Here is a 15,466-nt window from a genome sequence, read left to right as displayed (position 1 = left end):
AAAAAAATAAATAAAGATGGTACATTTTGCGTGGACGTCGGGTTCCGGAGCCGAAGCGTTGTCGCTGCCTCTCTGTACATGTACAGTGCTGTACCTTCCTGCATGACCCACGGACTCCATGACCCGCTCAGCGGGGACCTTCTCCATCTGTGCTTGTCTTGTGTATAGTGCGTTTCCTTTTGTTGTGCCCACAAAGAGCCGCAAACACACTTTGACCGTGAGCCCGACGTCGCAACGTCGCCTGCGCTGCATAGTGTCTGTCCACATTGTGTCCTTGGCAGGTTTCACACGACGCCTCCGCGTTTTCACCGCGTTTTCCACACGCTGACCGTCACACCATCAAAAACAGTCATGATCGAAAACCAGCACCCACGTCATTTTTTTTTTTTTGTCGAGTTTAGTCGGACCGGTATCGATTTGCAAGTTTATGCTTGCCTGTCTCCCTTATCGTGGCCGCGACACGCTGATGCAGCCTCGTTAGCCCCCGCCGGTACTCGAACCCGGGCCCGGCGGGCCCGAGCGCCAAAACGTGGCAAAATGCGGCCAAATGTCCCGCTTCGCGCTAGCAGACTGGTTTTCGTCGTTCCGTCTCTTTCGCACTCGTAGGCGTCCCACATGGTGCCAGAGAGACAGAGCGACGAAAACGACTCTCGGAATCATTCTGCAGCCTCGCACAGTGGCAGAATCTTGTTAGAATAAGCGTGTTTGCCTCGAACGCCGAGCATGGCACGGCGGGCGGGGCGGGGCGGGGCGGGGCGGAGCGGGGCGGGGCGGGGCGGGGCGGGGCGGGGCGGGGCGGGGCGGGGCGGGGCGGGCGGGGCGGGCGGGGCGGGGCGGAGCACCCGGGGGGCCTTTTTGCAGCCTTGCGGCGCACGGAAGGTCCCCGGAGACGGTTTGGGGGGTCGGGGGCTCCTCTGACACACCGACACTAATGACTTTGCACCCCGGCCCGGTCTCGGCTGTGCCCGTGCGGCCCCGACCCGTCCCACGGCGCCCCGCCCCGCCCCGCCCCGCCCCGCCCCGCCCCGCCCGAGACCCTCCGCTTCGATGCCGGAAACTGGGTACGTCCGGAGACAGCAGAGATGTGCTTCTTCTTCGTTAGCGGCGCTGCATGTCGCGCAGGCGCCAGTCCGCCGAGAACTCGGCAGGTCGCCGCTAGTCGCCGCGAGCGAAGCAGGCTCCGTCGTCATCACCTTGCCCCGGGCGGCACGCGCCACGGCCGCGGTTCCAGCAACGCCACCGGAAAATGGGAAAACAAGGACAGCCCAGGCCCGACCCGATACAGAGCCGATACGCCCGTAATGAAATGAAAACTTTGTAGGGTGGCCACCCGGCCGGGCGCGGCGGATCCTGGCGGAGCCCAAGGTGGCCAGGCGGCTGTGCAGCCCGCCGTAGTACAGTCGGATCCACCTGCTTGGGCCCCAGCCAGCCACGCCAGCCACGCCAACCACTTGTGGCGCGTTCTGTCGGCGGACGCCGCAAGCAGCGCGCTGCCCAGCATGGCCGCCCAGCCGCGGGGTATCCGCGAGGCGTGGGGTAGCGCCGCCGTGTTCGCCCAGGTCGGGGACCGGCGCTACCCCGCGCCTCCAGCGCCCGCGCTCGGCCGGGTAGGCCGGCCCGCGGCACAGCGGCGTGCTGCGGCCTACCCACCAGGCGCTCCGACCATCATTTTTCTTTCGCTAACAGCCGCAATGAAACGTTTTTGAGGTTCGCGCCGCGCGCGCGGGTACACCGTTAGACCTCACCCCAAACTGACACTCACATTTTCTCTCCGCGAAATGTTCCAAATTTCAAACGTACTTTTTCTTTCTTTTGTGCGGGAGTTTCTTCCTCCTCTCTCGCACTCACGGCGCGTCCCTTGCGGGTGCGAGAGAGACAGGGCGACGAAAACGACGACTCTCGGACAGTGTGCAGGCCGGCCAGCAGGCTCCAGTCGCTCCAGCGCTCCGCCGTGGCTCCGCGCTCCGCGGCCTGGAGCGCTCATCCCGGCCATTGATTTGGCGACGCGAGCGCGACGCCAGCGCGACGCCAGCGCCCTCTGTCGTGAGGTCAACTCGCGGCGTTGCGGCGCGGGCCGGTAGAGTGCGCCACCGCTGTCAAGGTCCTTCCTGTGTTATTGCCGCCTCCCCCCCCTCGCGCACTACCCCCTGGATCCGCCCCTCCCGCCCTCTTTTCGGCGGCGGTTCTTTACATTTTAGTCTTTGCCGCTCACAAAGCCGGCCAACCGTGCGGAGTGTCGAGAGCGGCAATCGATAGTGGAGTCAGCGGGCAGGCCGCACACTGAGAGTCGTTTACGTCGCACAGTGGGCCAGAAGACCGGTGGAGGCGGCCTAAACTCTAGACGCGTTTTGAGCTCCAGAGTCGCTGAATGGGACTCGAACCGAACGTGTGACCCCACCAATGGATTGCTCTCCGAACGAGAAATCCATTGGTGGGGTCACACGCTCAGTTCAAGTTCGGTCCTACACACGGTGCGAGTGCCAATGCACGTCCAGGCCGCGGACGCCGAGCTGTGCCCTAACACCGTTAAAATAAGCCCCCCCCCCCTGCCCGCCCCTCTCATTTTCCCTCTCCGGCGAAGTTGGCGAGGATGGAAAGTTAATTACGCGGCGATGGAGTTTATCCTCTCGTGCGGCCTTTCTGCCTTTTCGCGCTGCGCCGCGCCGCCCGTCTTTCAAAGGCCGAGGGCTGCGGGGACGGGCCGGGACGGGCAGTGGACCCGGCCACAGTGGGCCAGAAGGCCGGTGGAGGCGGCCAAAACTCTACACGCGTTCCAGAGTCGCTAAATGGGACTCGAACCGGACGTGCGACCCCACCAACGGATTCCTCGTTCAGAGAGCAATCCGTTGGTGGGGTCACACGTTTGGTTCCAGGCCAATTGAGGGACTCTGGAGCTCAAAACGCGTCCGGCATTTTGACCGCCGCCACCGGTCTTCTGGCAAATCCACTGGGCCGGCCGGACGGTCCGCATGCCGCCATAAGCCGCGAACGCCGGAAGAGGCAAAGAGATGCGGCAACGCGATTTCCGACATTATTTCGTCACCGCAATTAGGATGACGGCCTGGGCATAAACCCTCCAAGCCGCGGCCTTGTCCCAGTGTAGCGACGGGTGGAAGGGGGAGGGGGTGGGGGCACAATCGTCGTACACTTGGCCGTCGCTCCGGCCTTCATCTCGTAGTCTGCTGCTCACACACACACACACACACACACACACACACACACGGGCGGTGCAGGGCCTGGCTGCACCGTGACGTCAGCCACACCGTGTTTGACCCCCTCGGCACGGAGTATCCTCCTCTGCGCTGTCTCCCCCGGGTCACCCGAATCGTGCGCACCCTGGAGAGGTTCACCGGGCAGACCTGCAAATATTGACGAAACATAACGAACGAAAGCCGAGGCACTGCGCAGCGCCACCTCCGGTCATCTTGGAGGCGCCGGGCGGCCGCGCTACAGCCGTACACGGCGTCGGGGTCGCCGCCCCACCGAGAGCCAGCTCCACCTTGCTCTATAAATACGCAAGGAAAAACCCGTGCGGCCATTCTGTGGGCCTTTTTTGATCTCGTTCCATGTTTTATTTATTCTTGTTATCGTGAGCAAATAACTTGGGGGGTTTTCTTGCGTATTGCGCCACTGTCTCTGAGTTTAGAATTCATGAATAGGTGCCCCCGGGAGCCCTGGAGCCTGGAGGGGTCAATGAAGCAGTTTGCCCATTTTTCTTTGGCGTCTTGTGGCCCACTTTTTATCACTGTCGGCGGTGAAAGGGATGAAAAATGATTTTCTCTCGGCTCAGCCTGCAGGTCATCGTCCCGTATCTGCCAATTACCGTACAGCGTTCTGAGTGGATGGCTATTTCTGAGGACTCGGTTCATAAGTACATTAACCTTGTCCAAAGAGACCAGAGTTGAAGGAACGTCGGCAGTTCGCACTTCGTCACGATCGAGTAATCATAAACACCAACATTGCACCTGACTGTTACGTTTTTCAGAATCGTGGCGTCTCTAACCCCTTCTCAATCATTTTTGGTGACTAAGTGTTTTAATGTTTATGTTTTTGTTTCATTTAATTTATGTTTTCTTCTGTTAATAAAAATGTTATTTCAATTTATTATACATGTTTTATAACAAACTTCGGTCCACTAGATGACTGCGAACCTCAATACTGTTTATATATCGTCTGTAGCCAGATCAGATTGCTTTTTTATTTAAAAAAAAAAGGAAAATCTGCTAACGCCAATTTTATTTTATTTATGGAATCAGCATGGCTGTCAATTTTAATTTTGTAGCTAAGATCTTTATTGTTCGCAACTTCTAGCCCTTTAACGGACCAAGCTCTTCTGTGGCTCTCATTTCATTCGTGTGTTCCACCTCTGGTTTACAGGTTGAAGGAGCCTGAAACTCTTCTGGAGCGCCCGTATGTACCTATTTCGAATGGTCTCTTGCTTTCTCTGTGTTCTCCATCCCTTCCCCCCAAAGCACTAACTCTTTGCATGTCTCTTCTCACTCTGGTTGTGTTGCTCGATTTTGTAACTCCCTCAGCTCGCTTTTGACTGGAGTTGGGTTTCTGTAGGTGTGCATAACAGTGAACGGTTTTCGACCCAGCATTGATCTCATTGACATATGATTTTTAATTGTATATTATAACTCGAATGTCCTGTGTTGCACCCTTAGCAGCATTTTACTTTTCTAACTATCTCTTCATTAAAAATACAAAAGTGTGCTTGAGAAAGATAAGACACGTTCTTCTGGGTTCAGCCTCAGCATTTCTGTTGACCGTTTGTGTGAGGCATGTGTCTTCGAGCTATCGACGAAATCTTTTTCGAGCACACAAACTCTTCCAAACTTTCATTCACGCTTTAAAATTTATCTTCCTTTCTTTCTATTTTTATTAATTCCTCTTATAGACTTCTAGCGTGTGTGATAGAACTATTTTGTAGTTTCAATTTTAACCTGTTCTTCAGAGGGTTGCCAAACTTGTTCCTGTGTTTGAAGAGGTCTTTGTAAAATATGTGTATGTCGTGACAACCAGAAGTGACGTTTTTCTCATGCAATTTGTGTAGGTGGTGGTTGTACTTAGCGGGGCGCTAGTCGAGGCGAACTCTGGCCAAGTATCTTAGAAAGAACCAGCGGAAGCCCCACAAGCACCGAGGATGTTCACTTTAGTACACAAGGCACTCCTTTGCACAACCACGAGCACAGTGTTTTAGTATTGTTTAGGGAAACGTTGTGCCATAGTTCTCCCCTTCATCTAGTAGGATACAATTTCGAAAGAGATTCTGGAAAAGGAAAGCCCCGTCGGCAGTCGGAGGGGCGGGGTGTATTTTCGCGACGCCGTCTTGAGGTCTGCGCGCAGTCGTATCATTGAACCCAGCCATCGCCCCCAGTCGCCCCTCCCTCCCACGCAGGGGCTGGCCAACTTGGGGCGGTCGCCGAACTCTGAAAGCGGGCTGGGCCATCAATTATGAATCACGTAGAAGAAGGCTCGGCCTGCCATGGGCTGCCTCGGGCTGCCTCGGCTCGTCACCGGAATCCGAAGCTTTTGACACATCCATCTGGCGATACCTTTCGCTGCGTCTGCTGTTTCGAAGGAGGTCGAAGGGCATGCGAGGGGTAGCAGCCCCCCCCCCCCCCCCCCCCCAGCGAGCGATAGGGCAGCGCCCCAGATGAGTGATCGTAGCCGCACCGCCGCGCCAGAAACTCAAAAGCGGGCTTAGGCGCCTTACAGACGGGGAGGAAAGAAAGAGAAATAAAATCCCCGCAGGAAAAAACGAAGGTTGGTGGTTGTTTACCTCGACAGTACCATCAAGGCGGCTGCCTAAAAACTTAATAAAATGCTGTGTGCCTCTGGAGGGAGACGTACTACGTGCTTGCTGAATTTTGCCGGGAATTTATCATAGCCTGTCCGTCCACTCTCGCAATTAAGCGTTGTGTCGCCGTGCTCGGCTTGCACCTGGCCGGCCCGGCTGGGCTGCGCCCGAGCGCTAATGCCATCTCCGGGAAAAGGGAAGGGGGAGGGGGCGGTCGCGGCGTAACTTAGACACTCTAAGTTTGGAGATGGTGGCAGCAGAGGCGATCCAGTTTCATCTTTTCTATTCTTCCCACGGGCGGCTCGGAAAAACTTTCGAGTAGTGGGAAAAACATGGAATGATGATTCAGAAAGAGGGAAGAAGGTGGAAATCAATTCTTGGTGGGGAAGCTGGAAGCCTAGATGGAAAGAAGACTGTTTGTCGCGTTTGGGAGAGGCGATGGCGTTTGAAATTTCCGCTCTTGGGAGTCGTGCAGTGTGTACGAGTGCTGTGCAGTCTGCCTGGCCAGCACAGGCGGGGGAAACAGGCTGGATGTGGTGGCGCCGCTTCGCAGGGGTCCTGGGAGCGAGCAAGAGCAGGAGTGAGAGGAACCACGGGGTGCTCACCATAAATACATGGTGACGGTAAAAGCGTTCCGCTGCTCAAACCGAACCCCCCAGAAAAGGGGTTGCGGCTCGGCAGGGCACGCCCTGCGCGCACTCTCACTATTTTATTTGTCACTCGCCTCGATGGATTTGGCCTGCGGGCGTGAGCTGGGTGCTGTGACTTTGGTCGCCGAATGGCATCGCCAAGGTTGGAATCCAACCACTCACGCTCGTTTATGTACAATTTTGTACGTGAAGATGTGTGAAGTTTAGCGTATAACTGTGCTCTAATTTGCATGATTTTATGCATTTTTACGCGCAATATTAAGCAAATTCCACGCATGCGCAAAATCGTGCTAGTGACACGTACGAAATTCTACATTACATTCAGTGACCTCAATGACTGTACGTTCTAGTAGCTCTTTTCTCAAGGGTGTTTTGAGTCTCTAAAAGTTTGTTCAAGTGAGCAAAGTGGTGTCTTTTTTTGCGTGGCAAGCCGTACAAATGGCTTCTGGTCGCCCCGTGCACCCGTCCCCGCGAGTCCCGTCCAAGACGCCGATCCTTGTCATTTTCTAGTATGGTCAGCCGCCACCCCTAGCGCCGCGTAGCGCCGCGCGCCCGCCACCCCAACAACAACAACAACGGCAGCAACAGCAGCAGCCGAAGCCGACCGAGCGGCGCCGAGTCAAGACCCGAGCGCGAGCCGAGCGGGCCGAGCGCGTAGCGTAGCGGGGCGGGGTGGGGCGGTACGAGACGCGCGCAGCTAGGCCCCACCGGCCCCACACCCACCAGGGCCTGGCGGTGGCCTGGCGGTGCCCTGGCGTGGCGAGCCGGTTGGTTGGCCTAGCTGGCGTGCAGGCAGCCCAAGGCAGCCCAGCGTCTGTAGTGTACCCTGGGCCGCGCCGGGCTGTGGCCGCGTCGCAAGCCACGCACCCCGCGACCAGCTCCGCGACCACCGCCGCGACCACCGCGACCACCGCGTCGACCACCGCGACCACCGCGTCGACCACCGCGACCACCGCGTCGACCACCGCGACCACCGCGTCGACCACCGCGACCACCGCGACTAGTGACCAGTGACGCGGCCGCCGTGCGCGGCCCGACGCCGTGCCGAGCGCAGCCGGCAGTGCGCTCGCGTGTGTGTGCGTGTGTGTGTGTGTGTGTGTGGCCCAGTGTCCATCGTTAGATTTGGTTGGTGTCAAGCAGCCAGAAAGGGCATGGAAGTGGTGTTTGTGGTTGGTGGTTTTGGTGGCAACAGTCCGGCGTTGAAGCAAGCGAGACAGTGCCTTTGTTTTGGTCCAGCGTGCCGAGAATAGGTGGCCGCTCTTTGTTTGGCGCACGCTTCGCGCAGACAGCAGCGTGTCCGTCTGACGGTGTACCCGGTGTATACCTCTCACCGCCGATATTGTTATCATTACTTCGGCCAACCTCAGAGAAACGCCCGTCAGGCCGTCAGACGCGGCTCCTCCCGCGTGGCGTGTGTGTGAGTGTGTGTGTGTGTGTGTGTCAGTGTACGTACAAGTGCGTCGGTGTGTGGGTGGGAGTGTGCGTGTGACAGAGTGGCCACGTGATAACGCACTCTCAATACGCCCCCGCCCAAACGGTCCGACCCTTCTGTCAACCGAGTACATCTTCACGCACACACACTCACACACGCCATGACTTTTCGTTCCCACCTGTCGAATGACCCGCCGTTACGCACGCAATAAGCGCCACTTTATTACGCCTGTTTACGATATTGCCGTGTTGTGACACGGGCGTAAACTCGTAGTAAGTCTTACTCTGCGTGGCTCAGGTGGCCGTGTTCCCGCAATATGGCTATCTTATCAGCATGCATTAGGCCAAAGCTTCGGCTAATCAAGTCGGACTGGCCGATCGGCAGCGGCCAATACCGCTCCTCGGAGAACATGAACGGGCCAGAATAACGTCAGAGCCCTTTACAAAAGCCAGAAAACGGGTTTCATTTTCACCTCGGAAAGCACAGAAAAATAGGACGGAATGAAAAGGAAGGGGAAGCCAGCCCTGGAGAAGTGTTTCCGCTCAAGGAAGATAACGAACCTGCCATTGATAGCCCATTTGCATGTTCTGATATTTGCCCGCCACGCGGTGAGGGTCGAGGCCTGGGCCGAGGCTACACCCCTCACCTGCCCGCTGTGGGTCGAGGCCTGGGCCGAGGCTACACCCCTCACCTGCCCGCTGTGGGTCGAGGCCTGGGCCGAGGCTACACCCCTCACCTGCCCGCTGTGGGTCGAGGCCTGGGCCGAGGCTACACCCCTCACCTGCCCTCCTTTTCCCCTCCTTCTGCTGGGCAGACCGTTTGGGTCTCGCCGGGGTGTGTTTTCTTTAGAAGCTGATTGCTCTCAGGCCCGCACGCAGGTCAGTTTAGTTTGGGGATTTCGGGGAGCGCCGGGGGGGGGGGGGGGCTAAGGGTTCCGAGGGCCGCGGCCCGTCCGACCAAGGGGGTCCAAACAGAAATAAGTTCGGCGATCAAACGGCAATTTCGAGAGAAAAGCCCTGCAGTGGCGGCAGCAAGGTGCCTGTTTTCGTCTTCCCACAAACAGAAATAAAACAAGAGTGGCGATTCACGGTTGTTTGTCGTTGCATGGAATGGTGGAACTTAGAACGGTGACTGACCTTGTTGTGACTGCTGAAAATTTGGAAGGTGAATTTTTTTTTTATTTATCACGAGGTCAGAAATGTCCCCTGTGCCTGTATGAAATTGTTGTTGTTGTTATTGTGAGCCGTCCTACGGCGTAGGGTGATTCAACGTATGTCGAATTGTTGTGGGAAATCACCCATCCGTGCGATGCCTCATCGCAGCAACAAAAACAACAACGACAACAGGGTCCTACTCGAGGCGCGCTTCGTCACCCAACTTTTAATTGATTATTCATGACGGACAGTAGTGATGAAAGGCACGTGGGTTTTGAAAAGTAGAGGCCCGGCCTTTCGATTCGACGGCGGACTGAAGCGGGTGAGAGTAGTAAGGGCGCCCCATTGTCCCTCGAAGGTGTCCCTTCGGTCGGTCCCGTGCGCTGTCAGTGTCTACAAAATCTCCGGCATTGCCTCGAGCCCTCGGGGTTGGATTCTCCCCCTCCCCCTTCTCGCCGGCGCCTTTTAACAACCCGACTTTCAGAGCAAAGCGCCCCACCGGGACTCTTTTTTTCCCCTGTTTGTCACCAGCCTGGGAATGGACGCCCTGCTTGTTTGGCTTTTGCTTTGCGCGGGCCTACGGGGGCCTACACTGGCGGCCATCTTTTTGCGACGTCCCCCGTTTGCTTCCGCGAACTACACCTCGCTCGTTCTAGCCCGCCGTGGTGGCAGTGCGGTGGCAGTGCCGGCAGTGCCACGCGCTCCCTCTCCGCGTTCAACTCGTCCAACTTCGGCCCACCCGTGTCACGTGCAGCCGTCGAAACAATTTCCCGAGCTTTGCATTCGTCGAGTCGCCGATCGGCCACAGTGCCGCGATCGCTTTCGACAGTCCGCGGAGTGCCGCAGCGACCCACAGTGTGCCAGAAGACCGGCGGAGGCGGCCAAAATGCCAGATGCGTTTTGAGCTCCAGAGTCGCTAAATGGGACTCGAACCGAACGTGTGACCCCACCAATGGATTGCTCTCCGAACGAGGAATCCATTGGTGGGGTCACACGTTCGGTTCGAGTCCCATTTAGCGACTCTGGAGATACAAACGCGTTCAGAGTTTTGGCCGCCTCCGCCGGTCTTCTGGCCCACTGTGCGACGGACAGCCTGGCTCGGTGTCGCCCTTCTTGGCCCTTTCGAGGCGCATAGACCGCGCGTCCCGCACACTGTAGGGGGTTGGGGGCGGCAGCGCCGAGGCAGCGCGGCGGGCAACTCACTTTTCAATGGGAAACAAAGCGCGCTGTTGTCCTGCGCGCCCAGCACACTGAGAGTCGTTTTCGTCGCTCTGTCTCTCTCGCACTCATGGGGCGTCCCACGCAGGTGCGAGAGGGACAGGGCGACGAAAACGACCCTCGGAATCAGTCTGCTGCCTCAATTAGAGGAGAAAGGATGGGTCTCCCTTTATTTGAGTGGTGGAGCGCGGACCCGCGGCGCTGTGTGAGTGTGTGTGTGTGTTCGTCCGAGTGCGTGTCGCGTGTCCTGCGGGGCGGTGGGAGGATCTTCAAGGCCAAGGCCACACATACGCTGCAAATTAAGTGCCAAACAGTCGCCTTCGGGCCCTCGGGCTACGAGCCCTTGGTTTGGCTGTAAAGCGCGGCCAGGCCCTCTGGGCCCTAAAGGGTGCACCGTAAAACCCTCGCGCTGCGCCGCGGGTTGCCTACTTACCGGGCAGGGGAAGGGGAAGGGGGCTTCGACTGCACGTCGTGCACGACGCCCTTTCTTCGAGCTGCGGGGTCCTTCGTGCCAGAGGCGCCTTGGTGTGCGGCTATCGGAGAAACCGGGGCACAGTGGACCAGAAGACCGAAGCAGGCGGTCAAAATCCCGAACTCGTTTTGAGCTCCAGAGTCGCTAAATGGGACTCGAACCGAACGTGTGACCCCACCAATGGACTGCTCTCCGAACAAGGAGTCCATTGGTGGGATCACACGCTCTGTTCGAGTTCCATTTAGCGACTCTGGAGCTCAAAACGCGTCTGGGGTTTTGGCCGCCTCCACCGGTCTTCTGGCCCACTGTGCAGTGCTGCGTGGCGTAGGGCAGCCGGGCCGGGAGGCAGCGCAGAGGTGACATTCCCCGCACTCCGATCCTTGTTTGTGCCTCGGACGCACGCGAGGATGGCCCCGCTGGGAATCTCCCCGACGTAAGAAGGCCCCAAAATTATGGGGCCTCTATGCTTGGCCAGGTGCTAGTTCGTTGTGGGTAGATTCACTGCGATCACTATCGCAGTCGATGCCCTCCCTTAATCCCTCTCCACGCGTGCAGCCTGAAAGGTTAACCGTCAACTTTAGGGACCCATTCATCCCCATTCGCTGCAAAGGGCTTTCGCTTCTTTCCCAAACGTATTCCGCCTTCTTTACCAAGTTTTTGCATCGCCAACTTCCCTTCCCCTTTGGCGGAGCCGTCTCACAGATCGCCCCCCCCCCTCCGGGCCACTTTTCACGGCTCTCCGGAGCCCCACCGTATTAGCACGCGCGGGTTTAGTTAATGATCACCTGGGTTTGCTTTTGACACGCTTCGTCATTTCTCGACGTAAACGGTAACTCAGTGCGACGTACATCTAGCACACTTCTCGAGTCCTCTTTATCTTCCCAGACACACCTACACACACGTCCACGCTCTCTCTCTCTCTCTCTCCCTCTCTCTCTCTCTCTCTCTCACCCACACCCACACACTCACCTGGCTCCGCTCTGCCTGCGCTCCAGCCCTAGGGTGGCGTAGCGCCTACGTAATTGAGCTACTGCCACCACTCCCGGCAGCGAGGCCACTGCTAAAACGCGTCCGCGGAAAAGACGACGTCTCCTTCACACAGTGGGCCAGAAGGCCGACTCTGAACCCGTTTTGAGCTCCAGAGTCACTTTTTTTTTGTTTTGTTTTTAAGGAATCTTGAAAATTTCCGGAGAAATCGTTGGGGAAAAAACTGCCGTCGATCTTCAGATAAAATGGCCAAATTTCCCATGTTTTTATTTCCCAGTGTGTGCAGTACGAACGCGAGGCGTCCGCTAATTTCCGGAGAGTCTTTCGGGATGTGCTTTCGGGATTATCCATTTCATTTTTAGCAGTGTCAAAATACACGTACGTGCGCGCCGGACGGCCCCTGGTCCCCTTTTGCGTCCTCAATTTATGCAAATGGCATGCCTTCCTAGCGTAGCGCGGCGTGGCGCGGCGTAGAGCACCTCAGCCACTGAGGCTGCCTGCACGCCGTTCGCCATCCGGGCACCCTAGGCGCCAGGCCCGGCCAGGCCCGCCTGCAGACTGCCGCTCTGTCTCTCTCGCACCTGTACGGGACGCCCCGTGAGTGCGAGAGAGACAGCGCGACGACTCTCAGTCCGTTGGGCTTGCCTCAGGTGCGAATGGAGAAAGGCAGACTAAACTCTTTATTACTGATTTGGATGCGGGAGTCGAGGAGGCATGCCGTGCCGGGATGGGGTGTGTATAAACAGGCGGAATGAACCACCGCGGCGAGAGGTTCTTGCAAATTTGCCGCGCGGACCAATGATGTATTCCAAACTGCTCGGCAGCAAATCCCGCTCCCATCGCCAGAAATCTGTTTTGCTCGGATTGGCCCGCAATGAGGACGGAGTTTCGAAACCCCCGAAAAAGTAATTGGACATAATGCGTGTTTGAGCGGGGGTGCTGGAAAGGCCCGCTAAAACGTGACTCTCGTCCTCCTCCCCACAGTGGGTTGGAAGACCGGCGGAGGCGGCCAAAATTCTAAAAGCGTTTTGAGCTCCAGAGTTGCTAACCAGGACCCGAACCGAACGTGTGACCCCACGAATGGATTCCCCGTTCGGAGAGCAATCCATTGGTGGGGTCACACGTTCTGTTCCAGCCCAACTTAGCTACTCTTGTGCTCAAAACGCGTCTTGAGTTTTGGCGGCCTCCACCGGTCTTCTGGCCCACTGTGCAGGGCTCTGTATTGCGAACACGTTGGGGCCAATAATGAACGCAGACACACGGGCCGGCCGCCACCTAGGACGCATCGAACGCGGACTTCAAAGCTAACGGGTGCTTTCAGTTCGGACCTGATTCAATTCCGAGGCCCTCTCCCACAGTCCATCAGGCTGTCCATCCATCTGTCATTCTGTCTCTCTCCCTCTCTCCGGGGCACTTTGGCTGCCTTTTTCGGGGTTTGGTGCCAAAGGGACCAACAGGGACACGCTGGGTGCGACCCATTGTGATCCTCTGGACGGCCTGGCCTGGCCTGGCTGGCGCTCTGGCTCGGCGCTCTGGCTCGGCGCTCTGGCTCGGCGCTCTGGCTCGGCGCTCTGGCTCGGCGCTGGCAGGTGGACGCGTCAACCAGATTTAACCCCGATGGCTCGGCCAGATTGCTGGCCCCGCGCGCGTTGCACAGCCTGCCAAAGTAAATAGAACGATCCTCCTGCCTTGACAGTGGCTGGGTGAAGCATTTCGTACGCCACTCACATTTGAATGGAGTTTTTCAAAATTATTCTCGGACAGTCTTTAATCTGAAGCATGTGCCCTTTTCCCAGGACCGAATTGACTGCCTTGGCCTCCAGGATATAGTCGAGGATATGTATAAAATGCTCTTCTTAGAGTGAGCCTCGACCACCTTTGGCAATTTTCCGAACCTCATCAGGACTTTGTTTTGCTCCCGAGACGACAATCTCAAACGGCATTCTTGTTGTTGTGTTTACCGAGAGCAGTAGAGCCGCCTGCGTCGGTCTTCTGGCCCACCGTGCTCCGCCGGCCACGCTGGCTACACTGGAGGAGGCTGACCGAGCCAACGAAAGCGACGGTGGCCGAAAAGGCTCATTAAAGCCATTTTAATGAGGGCGGCAGCACGCTCATTCTGAGAGTCGTTTCTGTCGCTCTCTCTCTCTCGCACTCAGGGGGCGTCCCCAGTGGGTGCGAGAGAGACAGAGCGACGACCCTCGGAATGAGCCTGCAGCTGTGCCTAGCTCAAAGGGATCAACGACAGGAGCGCGATCAATGTTCCGTGTCGGAAGTTGGCTGAAAGCAAGTCCAGGTCGCCTCTGCTGTGCTGTGGCTCTGCCGTGCCGCGGGACACTCCGCAGAGCGAGAAACTCGGCAAACAGAAAAAGGACAGCGTCTCTTTGCTGACTATTCGCGCGTGCGCGCTCAATATTTCCATCACCGTTCTCACACCGCGACCGCGGTCGAGATGGCACAAATAATCCGTTTTTCTCCTGTTTTTCCGTTGCGTGGCCAACTTGTTTGCGAGGATGGCACGAAGTCGCGCCACGCGGTTTGTACAGTGCGCCATGGTAATCGCACGACTGCGAAAGCGAAAGGGGAATGCGGGACTCCCAGGTGCGAGAGCACACTGAGTCCGAGAGTCGTTTTCGTCGCTCTGCCTCTCTCGCGCCTTCATGGGACGCGCCATGAGGGCGAGGGAGACAGCGACGAAAACGACTCTCGGAATCAGTCTGCTGGCCATTGGAGTGGTTGTCGCAAATTGTCCATGGGTTTCGCAATGCAACGTGACTGTTTCCCGCTAGATCACCTGGACCATCTTCCAAGAGCAGGATACTTTGCGGATTATCTCAATTTCTTTATGCCTTCATTGGCGAGCGCGCGGTTTAGTTATGATGATTGCTTCCCCTCAGAGTTATGGAGATCCGTCCTGGTAAAATAATGAAATGGCAGTGTAGCAGCTTGGCACGGGCCTTTCCCATTACATTAACGGGTTGCTTCTCTTGGCGTTCCCCTCGTTCGGAGTGCGACTCTCTGCGCTGCACTGCGCTGCGGACGCGTTGCAGCTCCACTGGAACAGGAAAAAGTGACTCGGTCGATGCGGCATTGCTCACCCACTGGTGGTCGCTCCGCGGTCAAGTCTGCCAGAGTGGACGCGTACACTGTGAAAAAAAAAAATTGGCTTGTCACCGGACGGCAGTGTTAGGGATGGTTTGCCTGACAACGAATGTCGCGCGTCGCATGGCGACCAAAATGACATTATTGAAAATGGCGTCCACGATTAAAAGTGACAACAATTTTTCACAGTGTCCTTGTAAGCTGGCTTAGAAAAGCGCGGCCGCCTAGTTAGTCGTCGCCGTGGCACATAATTTCTGTTAACATTCGTACAAAGCGGAATGGGTCTGTCTGTCAGCGGCCTTTGAATAGGCAAACTAATACAAATGGGGGAGGAAGCCAGATTGAGTCATTCCCCGATTATGCTTGTTAAAGCATCGGACCAATCTGCCGCTCGAAGTGGAGTTGGCACGCCTGTACGGCTCGCCCGGCGCGCGCTCGGCGCTCTCGGCGCGCTCGGCGAACTGTACTCCAGCGTCGCCGGCTGTTCCGCGCAGCCTCCGCAACAGCCAAATGTCCCAGCAGGTGGCGCTGTTGAAAAAAAAAAGAAGTAATTGACGAGTATATATATTCAGTGCCGCACACGTGAGAGATTGCCGCGCTGCTGACGTCACCCGTTTATCGTTTATTGGAATGGAATTCGCGCGGGTCAAA

The 15,466-nt window shown here is 57.1% G+C and overlaps 1 protein-coding gene across 10 annotated transcripts in view; it reads left to right on the top strand.

Moving 5' to 3' along the window:
- LOC117645120 (cAMP-specific 3',5'-cyclic phosphodiesterase) overlaps positions 1–15,466 on the top strand; it is a 287,146-nt gene that overhangs the window by 226,994 nt on the left and 44,686 nt on the right. For 9 of the 10 annotated variants that reach the window (XM_034385049.1, XM_034385048.1, XM_034385051.1 and 6 more), the window contains one exon: positions 4,378–4,410. The exons of the other annotated variant lie outside the window; for it this stretch is intronic. In XM_034385049.1, coding sequence (XP_034240940.1) covers positions 4,378–4,410 — 33 coding nt within the window. The remainder of the gene's footprint in view (positions 1–4,377; positions 4,411–15,466) is intronic. 10 annotated transcript variants of the gene reach the window in all.

Source organism: Thrips palmi, unplaced genomic scaffold, assembly GCF_012932325.1.
Source record: "Thrips palmi isolate BJ-2018 unplaced genomic scaffold, TpBJ-2018v1 HiC_scaffold_18, whole genome shotgun sequence".
NCBI classification, from domain to species: Eukaryota; Metazoa; Arthropoda; class Insecta; order Thysanoptera; family Thripidae; genus Thrips; species Thrips palmi.
The sequence above is the reverse complement of the archived record's forward strand: the minus strand, read 5'-3'. Positions and strand labels throughout refer to the sequence as shown.